The sequence below is a fragment of the Physcomitrium patens genome, chromosome 14 (genome assembly GCF_059467195.1).
Source record: "Physcomitrium patens ecotype Gransden chromosome 14, ASM5946719v1, whole genome shotgun sequence".
In the NCBI taxonomy this organism is placed as follows: domain Eukaryota; kingdom Viridiplantae; phylum Streptophyta; class Bryopsida; order Funariales; family Funariaceae; genus Physcomitrium; species Physcomitrium patens.
The window spans coordinates 6,429,304-6,448,933 of NC_143423.1; the positions used below are offsets into that span (position 1 = coordinate 6,429,304).

Here is a 19,630-nt window from a genome sequence, read left to right on the forward strand (position 1 = left end):
TTTGGACAATGTTGAGCAGTGTGCTTAGGTTCTCCGCAATATAAACATAATCCTTCTTGACGACGACGAATCTTTTCTTGCTCAGTTAGAGGTTTAAAACGTACCACGTCAATTTGCATGTCTTCTACTTCCGAATGTACGTTTGGCAAAGATGTTGATGTTGCCATTGAGTAATAACGTTGAGGTTCCCGTGAATGATTCTCAGATCGAAATTCAAAAAGTCGATTATCACATTTTACCGCAAAATCGATTGCTTGACTCAAAGTTTGAGGATCAGGTAAGTTGAGCATCAATTTCTTTACTTCGTATTGCAATCCATAAAGAAATTGACTGATGAGTGCAGCATCATCCCACTTGATGTCAATTGCAAGTTGTCGAAATTGTGAAGCATATACTGTTACTGAGCGATTTCTTTGTCGCAGAATTTGGATCTTATTTGTTGCAACACGAGTTGCATCGTGTTCACCATACATAGATTGAAACTCCGCCAAAAAAGCTTCCAAATTGTCCAATATTGGATTTCGTTGTTCAAGAAAAGACGAAAACCACGATAATGCAAAACCAGAAAGTAGAGTGCCAATAAACCTGACTTGTGATCCTGGAGTTGGATAGCTTTGCGGTTGAAGTTCAATTGCCAATTGTACTTGATTGATGAACCCTCGAGACTTTGATCTCGTACCATCAAATTTCTCAAGTAAGGCAATTCTTGGTTCTCTAGTGCTTATAGGGTGTTGTACAATTGGAGAAGGAATGTGATTTGTTGTAGATGTTGAAGCAGCTCTAATCATCTCTATATCTCCACTTTCTGCTATTCTTGTTCTTTCCTGTGTTGGTGAATTGAGTTGATGCATCGCAAGCATTAACTCCCTCATTTGCTCTTGCATTTGTGCCATTGCACTCTTCATTTCAACAAGCTCTGCCATAATGACACTAAGAAGAAAAATTTGTTTGATATTGCTCAAGACAAAAGAAAAGAAAGACTTGATAACAAAGAAGATACTAAGAACAATATCAGTTTAGAAGTGGGTAATCCGCAAACTTCTAATACGCTTATGTCTTGTCAAGAGAAAGGGGTAATCCACTCTTACTCAAGAAAAAACAAAGCTCTGATATTGTAAGTGTACTCTTGTCAATCTGTCAAGGACAAAGACTCGATGAGGAAAAATATACACCAAAAGGCTATCTCGATATAATAAGTCAAAATATAAACAAGTAGGTATATTAAAAGGAAACTGGAATGGCTATTGCCACAAGACAAGAAACTAAAGACTCTTGAACCTGGACTAGAAGCAAGAAAGGAGTTGACAAGAGTGAAGAAGCCTTCACTCTTGTCTCTATATATACTATCTAACTAGGGGCTACGTGGCGACGTTCTATAGGACCTCCAATATGTGTTGACTTTGTAGGACACATGCCTTGACTTACAAGGCAAGTTTTTCTACGTGTGGGCCACATAGTTAGCTTGATCTTCAAGCTAACAACATGTGTGGCACATGGCCAACTTGTTGACCACGTTTCTAATCCAAAAAGTCAATTAAAGACACCTATGAAGTCAAAGCAGTGTCTAGGAAGTTTCTAGGAAGCTTCTATATTAAATATTATATAATTAACTTACTTTTATCTACTTTTACTTACTTCTACCTATTTCTATATGTAATTATTAGCTTACATGATTATGGCCGTGACAGTCAAACGTGTAAGTGGAGCTGCAACTCGAGAGAAGTCTTTGATGAAGATCCGATAGTAGTTGGCGAATCCCAAAAAACATTGGACATCTCTTACCGTTTTTGGGATCTTCCAGTCTATAATAGTTTGAACTTTCTTAGGATCCATCATAAGTCCATCATTTGAAATGATGTAACCTAAGAAATTGACTTGAGTAGTGTGGAATACACACTTTTCTATCTTGGCATAGAGTCATGCATCTCTTAATTTTTGTAACACACGACAAACATGAAGTTCATGTTCTTTTGGATTCTTAGAATAGATCAAGATGTCGTCTAGATAACATACTACAAAATCGTCCAAAAACTCTCAAAAAACATCATTCATTAGATGTTGAAAAGCTGCTTGTGCATTTGTAAGTCCAAAAGGCATGATGTTGGATTCAAAATGTCCATACCTAGTTCGAAACATAGTCTTCCATTCATCTCCTTCTTTGATGTGTACTAGATTATATGCTCCCCGAAGATCTTTTTTTGTATAGATCTTAGCTTGATTCAGCTCATCAAGAAGTCTGGATATTAAAGGAAGTGGATACCTATTTTTGATGGTAATCTTGTTGAGTCCTCGATAATCAACACACATCTGCAATGATCCATCTTTTTTCTTCACAAATAGAATTGGAGCTCCTGCCGGAGATTTAAAATGGCGTATGAAATTCTTGGCTAGATTTTCTTCAATATACTCCTTGAGTTCAGCCAACTCATTTTGTGATAAACTATAGATTGGTCCGAATGGCGATTGTGCTCCTTCTTGAAGGTCAATTGAGCAATCATAGGGACGATGTTCTGGGAAGATATGCACATTCTTTTTCTCAAATACATCTTGAAATTCTTGATATTGGCTTGGAATGCCACTTGAAGTCTTTTCACCAGTAGAAACGGGTGTAGCATAAATAATGTATGGTGATTCTTTCATAACAGCAGGCAAGAAAGCTTTTGCACCTATAAATACGGGTTTAATTGAATTGGACTTATGACTCTCTACTTGCTTAACTACACTGTTAGTTATACTTTTAGAGAAAGTAATAGTTCAGAAAATCCAGTCTATTTGAGGGTTGTATTTTTCTAACCACGATAAACCTAAAATGACTGGATTAGAGGGAGATCTAATGATATTAAATACTACAAAACTATTATGACCATTGATTATTACTTCTATAGGAAGGATTTCGTGAGTAATATCTCCAGAAGACAATGGACAACCATCTATGACTTCTATATGAACAGATTTAGTTTTCTTTACTAAAGATATGCTATGTCTTTTAGTAAATTCTTCATCTAAAAAACACTCTGAGGCTCCTGAATCTAACAAGGCAGAGACTTTGTAATGTTTAGGTCCTAAAATAACATTTAATGTAAAATAAGGAGAGGGCTCTGAGGAGAGAATAGGACCTTTATTAGATGTTGTGTAAGGTTCCAGCTGCACAGTCCCTATTGTAGCTAGACAAACTCATTTTCTGACATATTGTCTTCTTTCATAGCCATACTCCTCATTTTGTGATTGCGTCGTTTCTTTGGACAACATTGAGCAGTATGCTTTGGTTCTCCATAATATAAACATAATCCTTCTTGACGACGACGAGTCTTTTCTTGCTCAATAAGAGGTTTGAAACGTACTGCATCAATTTGCATATCCTCTACTTTCGAATGTATGTGTTGAAGAGGTGTTGGTGTTGCCATTAAATTATAGTAACGTTGAGGTTCACTTGTACGGTTCTCAGATCGGAATTCAAAAAGGCGATTGTCGCACTTCACAGCAAAGTCAATTGCTTGATTCAATGTTTGAGGATCAGGTAAGTTGAGCATTAATTTTTTACCTCATATTGTAATCCATAGAGAAATTGGCTAATAAGTGCAGCATCATCCGACTTGATATCAGTTGTAAGTTGTCAAAATTGTGAAGCATATAACGTTACTGATCGATTACCTTGTCGTAAAATATGGATCTTATTGGTTGCAACACGAATTGCATCATGTTCTCCATACATGGATCAAAACTCCACCAAAAAAGCCTCTAGATTATCCAATATTGGATCTCGTCATTCAAAAAAAGATGAAAACTACGATAGTACCGAACTTGAAAGAAGCGTACCAATGAATCTAACTTGTGATCTTGGAGTTGGATAGCTTTGGGATTGAAGTTCAATCACAAGTTGCACTTGATTGATAAATCCTCGAAACTTGGATCTGGTGCCATCAAACTTCTCAAATAGGGCAATTCTTGGTTCTCTAACATTTGAAGGGCGTTCCACCATAGGAGAAAGGACATGGTTTGGTGCAGATGTTGAAGCAGCTCCAACCATTTCTATATCTTTACTTCCTGCCAATCTTGTTGATCCTTGTGGTGGTAAATTGAGTTGATGCATTGCAAGCATTAACTCCCTCAATTGCTCTTACATTTGTGCCATTGCACTCTTCATTTCAAGAAGTTCTGCCATGATAACAATTAGAAGAGATAAGATATCTAATATCACTCAAGACAAATAGAAGAGAGGGCTTGTGGACAAAAAAAATACTAAGGATAATATCAGTTTAGAAGAGGGTAATCCGCAACTTCTAATATGCTTATATCTTATCAAGAAAAAAGGATAATCCACTCTTAATTAAGATTAGACAAAGCTCTGATATTATAGGTGTACTCTTGTCAATCTGTCAAGGACAAGAACTCGATGAAAAAACAATTCAGACAAGTGAGCCTTCACTCAAAGAGAGGTAACAAAAAATATATAAACAAGTATATATATATATATATATATATATATATATATATATTGAAAGAGGAACTGGAATGGTTATTGCCAAAAGACAAGAAAACTAGAGACCCTTGAAACTAGACTAGAAGTAAGAAAGGAGTTGACAAGAGTGAAGAAGCCTTCACTCTTGTCTCTATATATACTCTCTAACTAAGAGCTACGTGGCAACGTTCTATAGGACCTCCCATATGTATTGACTTTGTAGGGCACATGCCTTGACTTACAAGGCAAGTTTTTCTACGTGTGGGCCACATAGTTAGCTTGGTCTTCAAGCTAACAACATGTGTGGCACATGGCCAACTTGTTGACCACGTTTTTAATCCAAAAAGTCAATTAAAGACACCTATGAAGTCAAAGAAGCATCTAAGAAGTTTCTAAGAAGCTTTCATATTAAATATTATAGAATTAACTTACTTTTACCTACTTTTACTTACTTCTACCTATTTCTATATGTAATTATTAACTTACATGATTATGGCCGTGACAATGAGTGAGCTTTAATAAGCTGTAAATTCTAATATAACTATCTACTTGAAGTGAAATTTTACATGCAATTTTCAATGTAAGTCTTCTATATGCTCAAGAATTTTTAGCCGAATCCAACTTATAGATTGTGAGAAAACCTCCAAAAATTGCACTAATATCACTTGGCCGCCAACTTAAAAAGTGAAGCAAAAATCCCTGTAGTGGTTTCTCTTTCTCTAACTATTAACTTTGACTAAAAATTGGTGTGCAACTTGATCTTCAAGTCTTTCAATACCATGCCAAATTTCATCTTGATCCAACTAATAGATCTCTAGATATCATAGAAACCCTACCCAACCTCAAACTGCCAACTTCCGAAACCTTCTTGTGCTAAAAATTAGATATCTCTAAACCACACTATTATATTATCACAAAATTTTGTGTACACTTATCACACCCAATAATCCAAACAATATTAAAAACTATAGATATTATACCAATTACAAAAATTAGTTAAAATTGCTAACCCTAATTATATTATATAAAATCCAAATCAGCAATACAAACCCTCACTTTGAACAATAATTGCTTCGTCCTCAAAAATCCTACAAAAATCATTCTTATCTTCTAGAAAGACCTTGAAGCTAGCTCTCAAAATCTAATCTCCAATCTCTGAATGAAATCCTATTTTTTCCTAGGTGGTCGTTTTAATGACTAAAGGTTTGATTTTTATCGCGACTCACAAATGGTCGAGCCCTTGGTATCAATTTAATCTATCCTAAAGATTTTTTAGCCCAATCCTACCCTCAAATTGATTGTTGTATCAACCATACTAACCATTTACCTCTTCTATCCTAATTTTAATAATTTATGGTATTTTTAAGGCAATAAAAATATTTTTATATTCTAGAAGGTAAAAATACAAATTAACTTTTATCTACTTGCTATTAAGACAAGAAAATAAGCTAAGAGGCTTTCATAAAAGCTTTATTAAAATATTTTGAATTCTTGTTGAACTAATATAATAGAATATTAATTAAAAATTTATTTTTAGATATATTTTCACTATATAATCGTATCACAACATGATAACATTTGGGTGGCTATGCACTTGTCAATGTTTATCCATCAGCTTGGTCACATATGATGCATTTAATGTTTTTATATATGTCCAAAAGAAAGATTTTAAATACTTGTCTATTACTTTTTATCATTTCAAGCAAGCTTGTAGCACTTGTTTCATTGTCTTCCTCGCTTTACACTGCTGCAAAATTTTGGTCACATTGTTTGTTGCATAGCATCTTTTAGATCTTCTTGTAATTCAGCAATGGCCTTGGCAACATGGTCTTCTAGTCTTTCCTCATTGCAAGATCTCTTTACTAATTTATTAACACAATATAACTTATATATCTAATGCAACAACAAAGCTTATCAAAAAACGTGAGTTCTAAGTATGCTCCCTATATTCTTTGTATTTATTCTTGGACTACTATATTTTTAAGAAATTGTACGCTCATTTTATAAATTGACTTCTTTTTTTTGGATTATATTTGAATATAGGCACAACATTACCATGTGATCTAAGTACATGTTACCATCTTATATGATATAGTCTGAGCTAGCTATATTAATTCTTAGTAAAATAAATACATAAGTGCGGTCTAATTGAGCCAATATCCAAGATATGTCTCTTTTCCTACTATCTCAACTAAAATGAAGCATATGAGACATAGAAGAGATATCACTCACTGTAAGGTCATTTTTAAAATATTAAAAATTCTTTCTCAAAAAAGTTTTAATCATCCATTAGAATCTACTTGTAATTTGTAACTAAGGTTTTTAATGGCTTGCACTATAGCTCATCTTGCTTCCTTATGGTATGTGAAGCATAAATATTCAAAACTAAGATGTCAATATTATCTATTTTGCAAAGTTGGATCTATTGTGCATCCCTCCCATCTTCAATCAAGATTGACTAATTGATTCTATAAGATAAACTATGTAAAGAGAGATCTATATTTCAAATCTCTCTTCCCTCTTTTCTCCTCCATTACTTACTTCTACGTTATCCTATGCATGGTTATTAGTGATATTAACTTTCTTAGTCAATGAATTTTATTCCATGGTAGAGCAATTTTTTTAGCAATTTAAGCTTCATTTTTCATAGTCCATGCTCTTGTATACAAATAATATTTATTTTTAATAAGTACCTCGAGAAGTGATTCTCTATTATTTTAATTTTATTTGGATCTTTTAATCCTTGCAAGTTTTGAGTTAATACAAAGATTTTTATATTTAAGCTTGAAATGAAGAATAATCCTAACTTCTACCATCTCATCTCAATTCATGTAAGGATGGTCTATATATTTTCTATTTTGAATGAATTGAAAAGAAAAATGTTGTCATGAGGAGAACAAGCTCTGATTTCTTTAAATGATTGGCTTGCTTGATAATTTGTATTGGCTTATGTTATTTGTCATTTTTGCTGTTAATCCCTAATCATAAAATCATTCATTAAAAAAAATATTTAAGTAATCCAATATATCTTGATTACTTTGTCTTAATAATCTTACAGAAGATCTCAATATTTAGAATATTCCTTTTAACCTTGTTTCATTCACTTTTAGTTGAATTGCATGTGAAGAATCAAAGTTGTTAGGTATTCCACATTAAGATTAATAATATTTAATTAGGAAAGAATTAACTGTAAGTTAAAGCAAAAATTACCTCAAATTATCAAAAATTAATACTTAGAAAAGACCAATTATCAACTAGGATCAAAATCAAATCCTAAGGCATAAAGTTGCATCTATATGGCGAATCTAGGATTCTTTTGTAGATCAAAGAGTGAGATTTGAGAGCAAACTAGAGAAGAGATTTTTAGATATTAATTTCATATCATTTGAATCAATATTGAGATTTTGAGAGATTTTTAAAGTCAGTAATGTTTTTGGAGGGATGAAGGTTTGAAAAATAAAAATAAATTTGAGGATTTCTTGAGCTTTGTGGTGTGTATACAAGTAAAATTTGGATAGTGTGTTGATTTATTGGTTGTAAATGTGTATACAAATTTTGATATCAATCAAACAATTAAATTAGTATGTGAGGGTTTTTATGGGTTGAGGTTTCAAAAATTGGAGCTTGAGGGTTAGTGAGTATTTTTAGGATCTTTAGGAATGTATTAATTGGGTTGAAATAAAAATAATCTTAAATATAAATTAGACTCAATTTTTAACATTTCAATGAAATTTAAAAGCAATTCATTAGTTCAAAAAGAAAATATTGGCATTGAAAGTTTAGCATTCATGTTGGAGTAAGAGGCCACTATACATCCAATTGGATTATCTTGAATTTCTTTCAATTGATAAGTGTGATCAATATCATCTTTCTTGTGCTTATTTTTAACTAAGATATTAAGAAGTGTACAAATTTTGAATTGATATTAATAGTTCAATCATTAGTTGTTAAGGTTTCAATCTACTATAGGATTTGTTAAGAATTTGATTAAGGTTTGGTTAAGATTTGTCTAAGATTTAGGATTTATTAGGATTTTATTAAGGTTTGATCTAAGATTTGATTAAGATTCAATTTGGATTTTAATTAGAATTTGATCTAAGTTTTGATTAAAATTTAATTAAGATTTTAATTAAGATTTGACTTAGGATTTGATTAAGATTCATTAAAAAATTATTTAAAATTAAATTAGGATTTACTTAGAATTTATTTAGAATTTTTATTTTTAGTATTTTTAAAGGATTCTTTATTATTTTTTAAAAGTTTCTATTTTTATTTTATCTTTAATATTATTGTTATTTCTTCAAAGATTTATTTTTATATTTTTTAAAGATTTTTTATTATTTTTTTAAAAAATTATTTTAGGATTTTTTTTGTATTTTTTTTATAACTTCCTTTAAATTCATGTTGGATTGGTCAAAATTTGATCAAGATTATTAAGATTTACTTAAAGTCTATTTGAGATTCTATTAGATTTAGTAGGATTGTTGCTGCATTTTTACTCACCTTTCATAGCTAAGTGTCCAGTGCATTTTCAAAGAAGAACACACATAATATGACAACGCAATGCTTTGTAGATTGATATTGGATGTTTTATCATCTTCTAATTTGAATGTTCTGTTCTTAATGATTTTTCCTTCTCAGCATTGGTCACTTCAATATTGTTACACATTATCTTCTTTCTCCTTGGTATTTTATCAAAGACTAATACTTCATCATTTTCTAGCTCTACTTCAACTATATGATTGTGTGTTATTGTGCCAAGTTTTTTAGTCTAAATGCCAATTGTGACAGCATCTTTTTGCTCATGCCACTCATTCTTTAATTTTTTTTAATTTGTTAATATCAATAAACCTTTTGTATTGGATGAAGATTCCTACTCTCAATATTATTTCATGCTCTACCATGTAATCTACTTGAGGCTTTTTTGATATAGGTCAAGTGTGTTAATTCTATCATTATTTTTTTTGTTCTTTGTTTTATAATTTTAGATACTACTTCTTTTTGAACTTTTAAAGTTGGTAGCAAAATTAATTGTTTGTATTTTTGATGGAATATTGTTGTTTCTTTCATATTAAGCAATAGAATTATTTTTAACTCTATTAAATTGGCCTATTGCTCTATGTTGGATGTATAGCTCTCTTGTAAACATTTTTATGGATTGAAGTCTAGGTAGCTTGTAAATGTAATCTAATAGTCATTGATTTTTTTTTATTATAAGTTATATTATAGTTTCTTACCAGGTGTTCAATAGATAGACAATATCTATGCCATATGGAAAGACTGTCATAGTCCACTTGTATATAGAAGAAGATTTCCATTACTAAATTGAATGCACCAGTAGTCAAATAGTATGGCCTTCCATTCATAAGTGCAATACAATTTTTAAAATTTGAACCAAATCAATTTCCTTTGTCACAACTTAGGACTATCTCGAGGCACTGGGAAATATCTTGTGCACTACTATCAAGCTTATCTAGAATCAACTTAAGTATTATCTACGTTGGCATCTTCATGCCAATAAGACAGCTTGAATTAAATCTTGCCATCCACGATTGGAAGATGCATGTACACCTTTGTGTGATGTGGGTGGTTTGCATGAGTAATTTTTGCAACATGATTTCATCCTTGCTTACCACTTGAAAGAATCTATGTTTTAGGTCCTAAGTTAAGTACACCTCATTTTAAACTATTGTTTTCAATTGCCATATCCACTCTTATAGTGACTTTGTTGAGAACTAACCTCCAACAAAGTATGCTATGTCAACACACTTCTCTAAATACTCCATTTCAGCTTTCACCTTCTTTATTTATTTATTTTTTATTTTATTTTATTATATCAAGTCTAACCTCAATAGGTAGACTTTCACATGGAACTGAAAGAGTAGGTAGATGGAGGCAAATTTATCCAAGTTGGTTATAGCTACTATGAGCTCTAACTCCACCCTTTCACCATGGCATACTTGTTTCACCCTCCTTCCTTCCTTTGAAACAATGGACGCCATCAGAGCACAAACCAAATGCGACTTCAAAGGCTCTGCATACAAAACCATCTTTGTTTACTAACCTTGCACTAACAAGTTACTCCCTTTATGAGATAGACAATTTTCACAGTAATGAAAAATCCTAATTTGCACCATTGCTCCACCATAGAGGGCCTTCTTATCACATTAAACGTGTGGGATAGGAAGGATCAGATCAGACTACTTATTTTGCTCATCCTACTCCAGTTGAACATTCAATAACTTGAGGACAAAGTGTGTTCAAATCAACTACTCTTGGTGTAACTTTACATTATGCAACATAAGCCTCCAGAGCATCAACGTGCCCTCCTTTCCTCACATCCATCTTCATGATAATACTTTTGACTTCTCAACCTACAATTCCAAAAGTCTCCCATCATAATCAGATTTCACTTTTGCTTACTATATTCTTTTTACGAGGCAGAATGTTGTTCAGAATAAATAATTGTCAGATTTTATCGACTAATTTGTTTGTCTGTTTATTACTACTTTATGCTCTTTTTTGTTGTTTCTTTTCCCCTTCCTTTTCCCATTGACTTTCTTTTCATTATTTCATTTTATTTTACTTTCTACTTTTTCTCTTGTTTGTTTGTTTGTTTGTTTGGTTGTAGTTTTTGGAATGTTTCAGAACTGAACTTTGTTGCTCCTTTGATTCCTGAAAAATCAAAGTTGAAGATCAATAAAAAGATTTGTAACATGATCAAGTTTTGATGACATCTTATAAAACCCAATGCTACTTGAACTATGCTTTATTTAGAAACATTCTTTCGAAAGTTGCTCCATCTTTGTGTGAACAACACATGAATCTAGTTGACAAAGTGATTCAAATTAAATTACTATGCACAATAGTAAAGTACTTATCTTTTGCATGTGTATACATCTTATATATTTCATCAAAAAAATCTAAACTTTATAAATTTAACACATTATCCCCCGTATATATATATATATAGAGAGAGAGAGAGAGAGAGAGAGAGAGAGAGAAAAAAGATGTATATACATACAAAAGATAAATCCTCACCATTCTCTCTCTTTCAAATATATATATATATATATATATACACACACATGTATATATAGAAGAGTAGGGATGGTGGGTTATAATTGCACTTAAAAGAAATCTGATATCAATTGAAAAGGAGTTGGACTTTTGTAAACCACAATCAATAAGAAGGTTAAGAGGGTTCAATTAAAGATCACTGAAACTCAAATGCTTTGAACATTAACACAAGACTGCAAAAACACACTGAAAGGCCCTAACAAATGCTTGACTTCTGTTGTTAAATATCAAGTGGATGTTGAGGTTTTTTCACTTACCTTCATCTGAAAATAATGAAAGATAAGCTCATCCCACCACAATTTCTTCTGACCCAAAAAACCCACACAATTGATTTTTTATATTTGTTTTATAAATATGAACGCTCAAAATCAAAGGTAGGAGTTTTTTTAATTAAATTTAAAAAATGTCATTACTACACCCTAATCCTGAAACTTAAACTTGAATGCTAACCCCAAGATCAAAACCCTGAAGCTCACACAAGGAAATTGGATATTCTTCATGTTTAATGTTTGAGGAATTAGTCAATGTCAATGAAAAATGTGTCAACAATTATGGGCATAAAGAAAGTTAATGCTTTGACTCGGTGGAAAAGAGCTTGATAATTAAGGAAGCATCGTTTTTATAGGATTAGTACACTTTGCTTGGAACGATTAGAGTTATGGGGAAGAAAGAGATGACTTTATTAATCTATTCTGAATATGAAGATATACATATATACATTTTTTTTTTTTTTTTTGGGTTCATTTACTGCTATGATTGATTCATATCTGGACCATCTATTAATGTAAAAATCCAAGGAAAGAATATCTCCTGTTATTAATGCGTCCTAGCTAAGAAAAAGGCTATAACACCACCTCCATGTGATTGATTTTTTTTATCATTTCAATACACGTATGTCATAAAAAAAAAAGTGTTTGTGAGCTGGGTATATTGTTCCTTAAAGTTGTAAAACACAAAGAAAAAAACGAAACAAAGATGTTTATAAAAATGTATAAACTAACTTACACATGAATAAAAACAGAACAGTATATAATGAAAGAACCAGGTTTTAAAGCTTTATAACGAAAATGAAACAATAAAAATAAAATTAAATGTATAGCATGTTCATAAATAAATGAAAAAGATAGCATCAAGGAGAAGGTCCATGTAAATTATCCTCCTGAAGTTTTTCAATTTCATCCACAAAATAATGGCTTTTAACATTAATTTCTTTTTAAAAATACAAGTATATATATATATATATATGTATGTATGTGTGTGTGTGTGTAATTTTTAAATAAACGATTTCCTATACATAAAAATTAAAATGTGTGAGAAGCTTACCAAACTCTGCATATAATTTAAATAAAAAAAATACAAATCTCAATCACAAGAATAGATTTTGAAAAAAAATAAAAAGAATACATAAATTCCTACGTGTCAACGACGAAGTCGTATTCATTCATCCACATCGACAGAGCGGATGGAGGTTGGGGCTTCCCACCCCATGCCCGCTAGGTACCCTATAACCGTGCATAAAGGACAAAACCCTCTTCATATTCTATCTATCCCCTCCTCCTCCTCACATGGAATGGCTCTTTCTTGTCCAATAATGCATTCTCCCCCTTCTCCTCTCCCCATTTTGCAACCCTAATTTGGCCCTTCCTCCCTTCCATTCCATTCCATTCCATCATCTTTGTTTGGTGCCCCCAAGTTGGCATGTAGTAAGGTTGGTTTATTAGAGTGGTTGGTTTTAATTCATTCCTAATATAGCATGGCCCACACCCCCCCCCCCTACTCCCCTTCTTTGGCCCATTTAATCATGTGGTAGGCTTTTATCAAGCATGGATAATAAACAAAGCTGCTTTTATTCTCTCTCTCTCTCTCTCTCTCTCACACACACAAAATCAAACATGATATGCCATGTCAGCAGCAACCCATTAAGGCAAAACTCTCCATCATCCCACTACATTTTGTATTCATTGTATTGTTCTTGGAGTTGTTCTCGTTTCTCCTTCATCTATTTATTAATCGAGAAAACCCATTTCATGTAAATTGATAGACTTCATTTGGAGCTTACACGAAAAGTTTTTATTTATTTTCCAAGTTCCCTATTGGAAGTGCCATGAAAAAATGTGCTTATTTCACACCAATGTGAATGTAAGGGTTAACATACAAAATAAGTAAACATGAAATCAATGTGTCAAATGTGAACAATAATCCCATGACCCAGCTCAGCCACTCACGCCATGAGGGTTATTTATTTATTTTTTTCACTTTTAGGGTTTCGGAGCTGTTTCCGAGGCATGGTTTCGGAGATCCTTGTTTGCATGTGTGTGCGTGTGTGTGTGTGTGTGTTTTTCCCAATTCTCGCGTTCCTTTAGAGTGTTTCTCGGCATCGATGTGCTCCGTTGCCTTGTGCCCACCCGCAAATCCAAAAGGAACCAAGTCGATTGCTGGATCCGGGTGTGGGTTGGATTGTGTGTTGGGGTGGCAGAACGACGGAGCTTGGGACGGAGAGAAGGTGCAAGAGGGGTTTTGTTTGCAGCGCAGAATTAGAAAGCCGAGAGGGAGGATGAGGATGTGGTCTCATTAATGCCGGAGTTAATAACCGACAATGGGGAGGATGATGAGGGCGGGGATCAGGGTTCGAAAAGGTAGACCACTTGAAGAAGAGGGGTAGTAGAGTTGATTGCACACAATAGTAAAGTCGGAATTGCTGCTGCTGCGGTGGCCACATGTGCAACGAATCCGGCTCCTCCTCACGGAACCTCTGCTTTGACTGCTCGGAGGCCTTCTTCGATTAACTTAGCCCCCCTCTCATGCCTGCACTCGGGAGAAATTTTTACAGCGAGCTCTGGGAGAAAATTTAGAGTAAAATGCCATCTGTTGGCGATTTGCAGGAAAGCAGTCCGTCAGTCAATGAGAGGGATTCGCTCATGACCCACCCCTAATCACCAGAATCAAGCTCTGAAACTCGAGTGGGTGACGGAGCTTTGACGGAGGGAAGTAGATTGGCTGACCTGGCCTAGCTTGCTCTGCATTACCCACCTTTTTTTTTTCTCCCCCTTCTGAAAAGAAACTTGAATATTGTCTAGAGTACACAAGACTAAGCGTTTGTTTACGAAAAGTTTCCTGCGCAATTTAAGCTGCGCATGTACTTTGTACAACTCTATTTGTTTTTGTTTTGGTTTTGTTTTGTTTTTTGTTTTTTGGGTTTCTTGCACCTGAGTTAAGGTGGATGGTCTAAGGTAGTCTTGATTTCATATGTGGCGAACACGGATCTCGTTCATTAGGATAATTTACTGGGGAGTATAATGAGGGGCTTTGCCACGTATGGAAAGAAAAGTGAACCCCACATGACAAGCTCTTTCTTCAGGAGGTGGAAACTATAGTGGGGCTCTTGAATGTGCCCATGGGAGGGTTGATCCCGGATTACAGGTCAGAACTTGCGCAGTCGGTCAATGCAAAAAGCAAAGACAAGATCCTCAGCAGTTATGTTAATTAACGCTAAGATGAAAGAACCATGCATTTAGAAGCTGTCACATTGATTCTCTTCTGAAAAAAAACGAACTTGTGAAACAAAATAAAATGCCGAAACCAACTTCAGAAGACCTAAATCCCTACCGAAGCCTTTCACCAGAAAAGAAGGACGAGAAGGTGGTTTCTGTTCCTGAGAAAAGCTTGAATGTGGCGACGCTCCCACCCACGGCCAAGTTGCAAAGCTAAAAAAAACTGATTATGGGAGGATCACGAACCTCTTTGAGTGAGAGTCAAGGAGAAGTGATTGCGTGGGACACTGTCAATCGATTTAATTTGGGCACAGATTTTCATCCCGAGGAGACAGATTTTTTACTGTAAATGAGTGGAATCAACGTCAGTCAACGAGATCATTAATCAATGGGCACTTGCAATCGACTTGAGACACCCAGAAGCAAAAAAGCCTATCGTAGATGATGCCGGTCACCGAGAGTAGAAAAAAACCTCCTCCTTCGAAGCTCACACGGTCTAGAATACGAAGCTATTATTCTGTTGGCGGCGGACGGTCCCTCACATATATGAACATTGGAGTGAACTACTGACATGACCATCTGCCTCTCATTTGTTGCTTGATAGTTGGCCATCTCGCACTGCGGAGCACTCTTCAGCTCCCACTTCACGCACACACAGACACCCACACCCACTCACACACACACAAACTATGTCTCCTCAGTTGCAAGTCTAGAACAGTGCCGGAAATGCAGAGCGTGTGAGTGAGTATGTGAGCAAGAGCCAGGCCTGAGGACGTGAAATTACCAGTTTGTGTCGCTGAGTTTGCAGAGAAATCATGGGCAGGCCACAGAGATACCGAGGGGTGCGCCAAAGGCACTGGGGATCGTGGGTCTCCGAGATTCGCCACCCGCTTCTGTAAGTCATGCTCCTGTCTCCGAGCATACCACAGATCCTTTTTCTCCGATGACCATTGTGAGAATGTGGGATGTTGTTTTAGTTGGAATTTTTCGTTTATGTCTACATTGGTTGTTGAAGAGCTGGAGGACAACGTTTACGTCTACATTGTCTGTCCACGTTTTCCCTCCTCTTTGAACTCCTTATTTGTCCTCAGAATTCGTAAGTTGAGAGGCGGTGTTCTTTTGAGGTTAGAAGACTTGCATTGTAGAACCGGGAAGCTACATTGAGAGTGTAAGAATTTCCATGAAGAGAATGAAAACCGTTTTCGGAGCATTGTGTTGCGCGGGGGGGAGCGGGATTCCGAGTGGTGAGTTGGAGCAGTGAATTTGCGTCGACGAGATCTGCGTTTGACTGATGGCAGTTTGTGTGGCAATCTCTTTTTGCAGCAAAACGAGGGTATGGTTGGGAACATTCGAGACCGCCGAGGACGCGGCCCACGCGTACGACGAGGCAGCGAGGCTAATGTGCGGCGCGAGAGCTCGCACCAATTTCCCCTACGACCCAAACGCACCCAAAGGCCTGAACTCGCAGATGCTGTCAGCCACGTTGAGCGCGAAGCTGCAACGGTGGTACGTGCAGTCGCAGCAACGCGGTGGTGCGCAAGGGAAGACGAAAGACGCGCGCATGACACAGTCGCTCACTTGCCTGTGCCTCGACGCGGAGCAATCCAACCTCGGGATATGGCAAAAGAAGACGGGGAAGCAAGCGGAGGCCAACTGGGTAAGGAAAGTGCAATTCCGCGACAATGCCTCCCTCCATGCCGATTCACCGCAACCGGAAAATTCCAGCGGGAGTTCCATGTCGGAGGAGGACAAGTTCGCTGCCGAAATGATCGAAGAGCTCCTGGGCCACAGTCCCGGCCAATTCTCCGACTTCGGCTCGCCGGCTTTGTCTGATTCCAGCTGTAGCAGCAGTCCTTGCTCGGGCATCACCGCTGCCTCCAAGTGGGACGTCTCTCTCTCGCATTTCGATTGCATTTCGTCTTGAAGGAAAGAGCGTTTATTGATCTGCTGGAGAGGAATGGCGCACACGAAGGACGACTGGAGTCCTCGGTCGATCCTCCACCCACCATGAGTTTCATGAAACCTTTCATGTGATCCTGCCTCGGGATTTTTTTTTTGCAATTTGCCAACATTGCCAACAGTCGTTCATTACATCCGGTTGCGTGGTAACCCAGAAGTAGGTAAAAAGTAGAACTCTCACTCTCTCTCTCTCTCTCTCTCTCTCGCACTCTCTTTCTAATGTAGCTCGTAATCTGTTTCCACCTCCAGTTCCATGAGGTAGTAGAGGAACAGGACGAAGATGAGCAAGTAGCAAAGAGTTTTACGCGAGGGTGGTGGTGAAATACTAGGAGATGTTAGTACGTTTTGGTGACTGTCGATACAAAAGGGAGTCCTCTAGCACGGAGTGTGCACTCCTTGTTTAGACGTGACTCGGATGCGTTGCTGCGATGTATACATAGATGCGGCATCTGTCCCAATCAAACTCAGAAAAAACCTCAAATATCAACCTGTAATGTAGAAGTTGAATGTTTCTTCTTCTTCTTTTTCTCCCCCATTTCACTCCTCCAAGCTTTTTCACTACCTTCGTCCCCCTGCAACAGTTCGTGTTTATTTTACTCTATTTCCAATGATCTTATTCACGTTGTTTCGATGCTCCCTTTTTATCTCATAAAAGTAAAGTACACCTCGCAGCTGCTCGACACACACACAGACACACATGCAAGAGCTTGAACAGACATGCTGAAAAGTCTGTGGAAGAGATCCAAGATTTCTCGGAAGTGTGTGTACCGGGTGATTGAATACGGCGGCCTCCACACAAGTATTAGATCAACGCCGCGATTTTTTTTTAGTTAATTCAGGGACGGTCGCATGTTACAGAGACCAGTCACAATGCAAGTGCGGACAATGCCAACACGTTTTTCGGGAAGATTGGCAGATCCACGACCGATCTTCTTCTTCGTCTTCATGGTGCAGCGTTTTGAATCTGCAATGGATTTAGATACAGCGAAATTATCAAGCGCTATGAGGTATACCACCACAATATCGAATCCGAGAGTGGCCCACCTTGAAATATGTAACGAATTCCTCCAGAAAGGGTTTGCAACAGTATTTCGAGAGATAGAGCTTCATGATTATAACATTATTTCTTCAACTTAAAGGCAGATACTGACTGACCACTGATCCTTTTGGAGGGGCTTGCTTTTTGTGGGTCTTCCTAGGGCACATTTGTGCTGCATCCCCTGCTGCTGCATATCCAGAGCCTGACCGCCATGCCAGAGCTTTCTGCAAGAAAAAACAATTTGCCTGCCACTCGCTGCACTTGTACCGCAACCTTTTACTATTTCCACTGATTCTTCTTCCTTAAGCTTTGCATAAAACACAATCTGATGGTCAAGCAAGTGTTTTGTTAAGCAATCTACCACATGGGTAGTGAACCATCCTCTCATTGCCTTCAACACGGCATCATCACAAATATGATTCTACTTGTGCAATCTTTTAAAGCACAGTTTTATAACTAATTCGGGCGGTTCACATTCTTCGCAAAAGGAAAAAACCCATAGTGCTAAGTTCATGCTGCAGGGAAGAGCCCCCCTTTTCAATTGACTTTGCAGTCGATCAGAGCAAAAGTAGTGCCACCATCAGAAGGGACCCAAAATAAACCAACCCAACAAACAACGAGAGTAGTTGGAAGCAAAAGGGAAAAAAACATAAACAAATGGGCATTCTTCCACTCGAAGCTTGCATGCAGGTGCGTGAATCCAAACAAACGGCTGCAAAAGTGTCGACCCATTTCACTGAAACCTAATAATCTTCATGATAATCACCGGTTCTTTGAAACTCTTGCGAAGATATGACTCAGACATGAGAATGTGTTTTGAATTTGCTTTTATTAGCAACGAGCTCATGCATTTTAGGGTTAGGGTTTAGCAGTTCAGGATTTTGGTTGGTGGAGATGAATCGAAGATTCGCCTTAGGTGGGTAATTCTTCTTGCATTGAGTTCCAAGTTCTGGATTCAACCTAACTTTCATGAAATTATTTGTTCTATGAATCCGTTTGTGTTTATTTTAAGTTAGTTCTTGTTGAATTTTCGGTACAAGAAAGAGTATGAAAGATTTGCAAAAATATTGAGAGTTTAGTTTAAATTTTGTCATTTGGTGTTTTCTGAATATTTATTTTTTTAATATAATCATGTGACCCATTTTGGTTGCAGTTCTTTAAATCTTGTTTTAAAAATAAATACTCCCAGTTATAATAGTAGCTCTAATAGTAGGTGTTAAAATTTAAAGATAACTTAGAGGGTTAGTTTATAGAGAAATTACAAATGCCAATTGTAGGTGAGTGAATTTGGCAAAGGGTGACAATTCTTAAACAAGTATTTAGAAAATTTTGTTATTAAAAAGTAGCTTTAGAGCTTGTTAAAAAGAAGCTTTGTTGTGTTTATTACTATCTACTTTTTGTGCTCACCACCCTCTATTTGTACTTCAATGTATGATGTTGTACTCATGTGTTTGTTTTTTTATGGATCATTATGGTTGTCATTGTCCTTTCCTAGTAGCTCAATGTATGAAATATGAAGTTAATGTGTTCTTTCTTATTACCTTCTCATTATTAAACTCTGTAAAATTATTAAAGTGGTTTGTACTTTTTATTATTATTCTT

General features: G+C 35.9%; 1 protein-coding gene and 1 long non-coding RNA gene across 2 annotated transcripts; one reads left to right on the forward strand and one right to left on the reverse strand.

Moving 5' to 3' along the window:
• The first annotated feature begins 15,088 nt into the window (after nt 1-15,088).
• LOC112291115 (ethylene-responsive transcription factor SHINE 2) lies at nt 15,089-17,524 on the forward strand. Its single transcript, XM_024538148.3, has 2 exons — nt 15,089-15,925; nt 16,354-17,524. Exons 1-2 carry the CDS (start codon nt 15,846-15,848, stop codon nt 16,952-16,954), a joined length of 681 nt encoding a protein of 226 aa, XP_024393916.1. The 5' UTR covers nt 15,089-15,845; the 3' UTR covers nt 16,955-17,524.
• A 96-nt stretch (nt 17,525-17,620) lies between these two features.
• Nucleotides 17,621-19,108, reverse strand: LOC149987819 (uncharacterized). Its single transcript, XR_016506278.1, has 2 exons — nt 18,145-19,108; nt 17,621-17,953 (listed from the first exon to the last, which is right to left on the reverse strand). It is a non-coding gene; the product is annotated as an uncharacterized LOC149987819 (long non-coding RNA).
• Between the last annotated feature and the right edge of the window lie 522 nt (nt 19,109-19,630).

Bases quoted from the DNA above. Each gene is read 5' to 3' on its own strand.
- LOC112291115 (XM_024538148.3), top strand. From the start codon at position 15,846: ATGGGCAGGCCACAGAGATACCGAGGGGTGCGCCAAAGGCACTGGGGA. The intron at 15,926-16,353 runs GTAAGTCATGCT...CTCTTTTTGCAG, and splicing joins GAGATTCGCCACCCGCTTCT to CAAAACGAGGGTATGGTTGG.